This window comes from Gopherus evgoodei, chromosome 3 (assembly GCF_007399415.2).
Source record: "Gopherus evgoodei ecotype Sinaloan lineage chromosome 3, rGopEvg1_v1.p, whole genome shotgun sequence".
Lineage (NCBI taxonomy): Eukaryota > Metazoa > Chordata > Testudines > Testudinidae > Gopherus > Gopherus evgoodei.
In genome coordinates this window covers 73,751,909-73,756,261 of record NC_044324.1, presented here as the reverse complement: position 1 = coordinate 73,756,261, position 4,353 = coordinate 73,751,909, and the positions used below count along the sequence as shown (strand labels likewise).

Genomic DNA, 4,353 nt, shown 5'->3' with positions numbered 1-4,353 from the left:
CTATGGAAAAATCTACTTTATAAACAAATACAAATTTGTGAAAATGTACACTCCAGTTTAAAATCAGCTGTGACGATGCATGCTTAAAGCTTTAGAAAATTGCATCTAAACTATTGCTTTTAATTATAATCTTGCAGTATTTTAGTGGTAAGGGAGAACTTGTATTAGCCTCTGTTTCTTTTTTTTGTTTTGTTTGCTGGGCTTTTTACTAAAGAAAATCTGTTCTCCCTGTGGAATCTATACATTCTTATATGGTGTTTCACAAATTGCCATGTGAATACTTATAACTAGACTCTAAACTAGACCCTGTTCTATAAAAACAGAATTTGTTTTCCATGAATTAATGGAACAACTACCTGTGAATAACATTATATTCTCCAAACTTATACTTCCATGCATTTATTTTACAGTTGTATCATTAAACAAATTTCAGCACAACCGTAGCTCTCTGTAAGAACCTTTATTGAATTATTTAACAGTTCAAACTGAATTTATATGCAGTTTATATTAAAAAAGCATCCTACTTTCACGTAAACTACCATAAAAAGAACTTTACCAAAGAGTAAGCCGCTTATTGAAGTTGTAAGTTTTCCCTAACATGTAAAACTACAAAGTATTTGTGCATGCTCACTATTTTAGTTGCTTCTTTGTACAGAGTTATTAGGAGCTTTTAAAATCTGTAGTAGTTTATGGAATAAATTATTTTCTTTTCTGTTAGGATACATAAGAACAAAACTGTAATTGATGAATAAAGCTTCTTTCCCAAAAAAGTTGAGGCAGCTTTTGTTGGATAGTATCTGTATTGGTAAATTTTATATGCTCTTGCAGGTTGGGAACATCGAAGAGAGGATCTTTCTCACTTTAGATCTTGAAAAATGTTTCAAATAAAGAGTATTGAGAGCAAGTTCCAAAGAAAAACAGGTGGGGGATGGGAGGGAAGAGAGGGAATAGCAGCATGTTTCTTATGTACAGCCCAACACCATGCACAATTGCTCAATGTTTCAGGGTAACAGAAAATTGTCATCACCATTACATTACATGCAGGCATATACCCCACATGGCACAAATAAATCTGTTGTTTCTCTGGGAGAGGGGAAGTGAGCATGGGGGCAAAGCTTAAGTCTACATTTCATGCATAGCTATTGTGCCTTGCCCTGCTTCCATAGTGTATCTTCATACATCAGAACTAGAGCTGAGGTTTGGTAACCTGGGGTCTGCGTTCACCTCGTATCTGTAGTGATATCCCTCCATGTGATCCCTACATGCATCTCTGATATTGTACATCCACTTTTTGATTCCTTTTCGGTTCAAATACAAAACTAGGAGAAAAATGGCTCCAATGAGAGCCAGCACTATCCCTAAGAAGACATACGAAGTTTGCAGTTGGGACTGGATGTCTACAGGCACGGAACAGTCCAGGTCTGAGCTGTTGGTCTTCACCAGGGGTTTGTCCCGCATCTTCTCAGGGTAAGAGCACTTCAAGGCCCCTTTCCCTTCCACCTGCTCACTCTCCTTGAGCCAGCTCACCAGGTGCTCAATGCAGCAGTCGCAGACCCAGGTGTTGTGGCCCAGGCTGACCCTGCGGAGCACCGGCCGGCTGCGGAGCTGGGCTATGGTGGCGTTCTTCAGGCACTTCAGGGAGTTGTGGCTGAGGTCGAGGCTCTGAAGCTGGGCCAGGCTGTGGAAGGTCGCGGCCTGTAAGCTCACCAGGGAGTTGTTGCGCAGGTCCAGGTGCTGCAGGCTGGGCAGGGAAGAGAACATGCCCGCGGGCAGCGAGAGCAGCCTGTTGTCGGCCAGCTCCAGGCGGCTCAGGTTGCCCAGCACCCCCGAGCCCAGCAGCTCGGCCAGGGCGGCCACCGCGCTCCGGTTGCTGAGGGAGTTGCTGAGGTTCAGCTCCTCCAGGGGGCTGCTGGCGTTGCCGAAGGCCTCGGGGCTGAACCTGGTCAGGGCGTTGCCGCTCAGGTCCAGCTGCCTCAGGCTGGCCAGGCTGGCGAAGGCGCCCGCCTCCACCTGCTCCAGGTGGCTGCCGCTCAGGTTGAGGAGGCTGAGCTGGGGCAGCGGGGGCGAAAGGAAGGCGCCAGGCGGGAGGCTGGCGAGCCGGTTGCCCGTGAGGAAGAGGAGCCGCGCGTAGGGCGGCAGGTCCGGGGGCACCGCCGTCAGGTTCCTATTCACGCACTTCACCGTCCGGGCCGCCTCGGAGCACTCGCAGGGCGCGGGGCAGGAGCCGGGCTGCTGAGCCGAGCCCCAGCCCAGCAGCACCTGCAGTAGCAGCCCCAGCGCCGCCCGCCTCTCCCCGCCCGGGGCCGGGGGCGCAGCGCCCCGCAGAGCGCGTCCCGCCATCCCCCGGTTCGCGCTCGCCGGGATCCGGACGCTGCTGCCCGCCGCGGGAGCCTGGACAGAAACTCTCCGCCGGGGGTACGTTCCGCTGCCCCCGGGGCGTGCAGGAGGGGAGCCAGGCAGCACTCTCAGGGCCTGGGGCGCCTCGCAGGCGGCCACCCGCTCCTCTTCTTAGGCGCGGGGCGAGGGGGAGGGGCGTCCCCTCACCCCCAGCGAGACCTGCAAGGAGCAAAGAGACGGATAAAGCAGCAGCACTTCGCCGGACCTGCGGAGCGGGCCCCCCCCCGCGCAATAAAGGGAGGCTCCCCAGCCGCACCCCTGCCCTCCACCCCGCGCAGGGCCGCCCGCCGGGGTCACCCTTACCCGGCACAGCTGTCCCCTCCCTGCTCTCCCAGGGGAAGAGCCCCGCGCCCGGGGAAACCTCAGTCTAGCATTAGCCCATCCCGCGGCTCAGCGGGCTGCCCCAGTCCAGAGGTGGCGGCTGCGATACCGCCCCGCCAAAGCCGCCGCTGCAAGAGAGACCCGACTCCACCCGCAAAGTTGTGCCGGGGCGCAGCACCCCGCGCCGCCGCCTCCAGCCTCACCTCCCGGCTCGGCGCCCAGCGAGCCCCGTGCGAACTCCGCGGCAACCGAGTGCGAGGAAGTGACCGGGCTCCCCCGGCTCTGCGGCCACCTCTTCCCCCGCCGTCCCACCCCCGCGCAGCGCCTCGCCTCGCCCCGCCCCGCGCCGCTGCCAGCGCAGACCAACCGCGGCCAGGGGAGGGGCCGGGATATGCCCCCTGCGAAGGCCCGCTCCATGTTCCGGGAATATCCCCTCGCAGCCCAGCGCTGGCACGCGGCCCGGTGCCATGGAGCCCCAGAGGGAGGTCCCCGCTTCCCCAGCTTGGTGCTGCTTCCGCACATTTACCTTAGAGCTGAGCTGAGCGGAGCCACGTGGAGCGCTCCCCAGTCCGGCCAGGGAGGAACTGACGGGATCCCGGCGGAGCAGGGCAGCCCCAGCAGACAGAAATGTGACTGACCTTGAAGACAGGAGAACCTCCCCGGCCCTGCTCTCAGGCTCCTGTTGAAGATCAAACGTCCCCCTACTAAAGCTTTCAGTCAGCTGACGGGTGTGTAACAGGTTTCGGTTTCAAGGTGGTCGAGGTGGGCTGACAGTGGCGCCTCGTTGACAGCGGAGTGTGGGGAAAAAAAAAAAACTATCCTCCCTGCCCTCCAGTGTGAGAGGAAGGCTGAAGAACTTTGAAGGGCTGTTGCAACAAAGGAAAGACTAGTACTAGCGTTGTATGTGACTCAGCTAAGAGATGTGGTTGTAGCCTGTTGGTCCCAGGCTATTAGAGAGACTAAGTGAGTGAGTGAGTGAGTGATTGGACCGATAGTACCTCGCTCACCATATCTCTCGGTGGAATAACAGGTGGCATTGTTGGAGGCTTCGTCAAGGTGTTCAAAGAGGACAAGAGCAGCCAGCCCAGTTACCAAGGAGTTGTCAGTCTTCCCTTCTAAGTGTGAAACTGATCACAGCAGCACACAACTTTCAGTGCAGTAATGCTTGGGGACAAAAAGGGAGTGTTTGTTAGACCTGAGAAATAGCTACTGTGCTCTAGAGCCAGCCCACCTTTGCAGAGAACAGGTGATTAAGGTACACTTAAGGAGATTGGGGTCCATCATTTTTGTTAAAGATGATTTTGCACTTAAATCTAGCCTGATATTTTGTTCTAAAATATCCATTCCCATACCAACTGATTTCTAGGACAGGTGGCTTTGGGGAACATTCTGCTGATAATTTATAAACTTATGTTTGATTAAAATGAACAAACTTGAAGCTCAAACATGATTGAAATATCAGTGAATTTTAGATCTAATGTAAAGTGACTCCATGTTCAAGAGAATTATAAACTAAAAATCTCAAAACAATACATTGTATATTTAAATTTGCTAGTGAGAATGGGATAGAAGTACCTTTTCCTTGGTCTGTCCTTCTGTGATTGCTGTGTAAAAGATAGTATCAATCAAATTGCA

The 4,353-nt window shown here is 53.2% G+C and overlaps 1 protein-coding gene across 1 annotated transcript; it reads right to left on the bottom strand.

Moving 5' to 3' along the window:
- Nucleotides 1-445: 445 nt before the first annotated feature.
- Nucleotides 446-2,340, bottom strand: TPBG (trophoblast glycoprotein). The gene has a single exon (XM_030558324.1). It carries the CDS (start codon nucleotides 2,338-2,340, stop codon nucleotides 1,174-1,176), a length of 1,167 nt encoding a protein of 388 aa, XP_030414184.1. The 3' UTR covers nucleotides 446-1,173.
- Nucleotides 2,341-4,353: the final 2,013 nt, after the last annotated feature.

Excerpts from the sequence above, each read along its gene's own strand:
- TPBG (XM_030558324.1), bottom strand. The coding sequence starts at position 2,340 with ATGGCGGGACGCGCTCTGCGGGGCGCTGCGCCCCCGGCCCCGGGCGGG.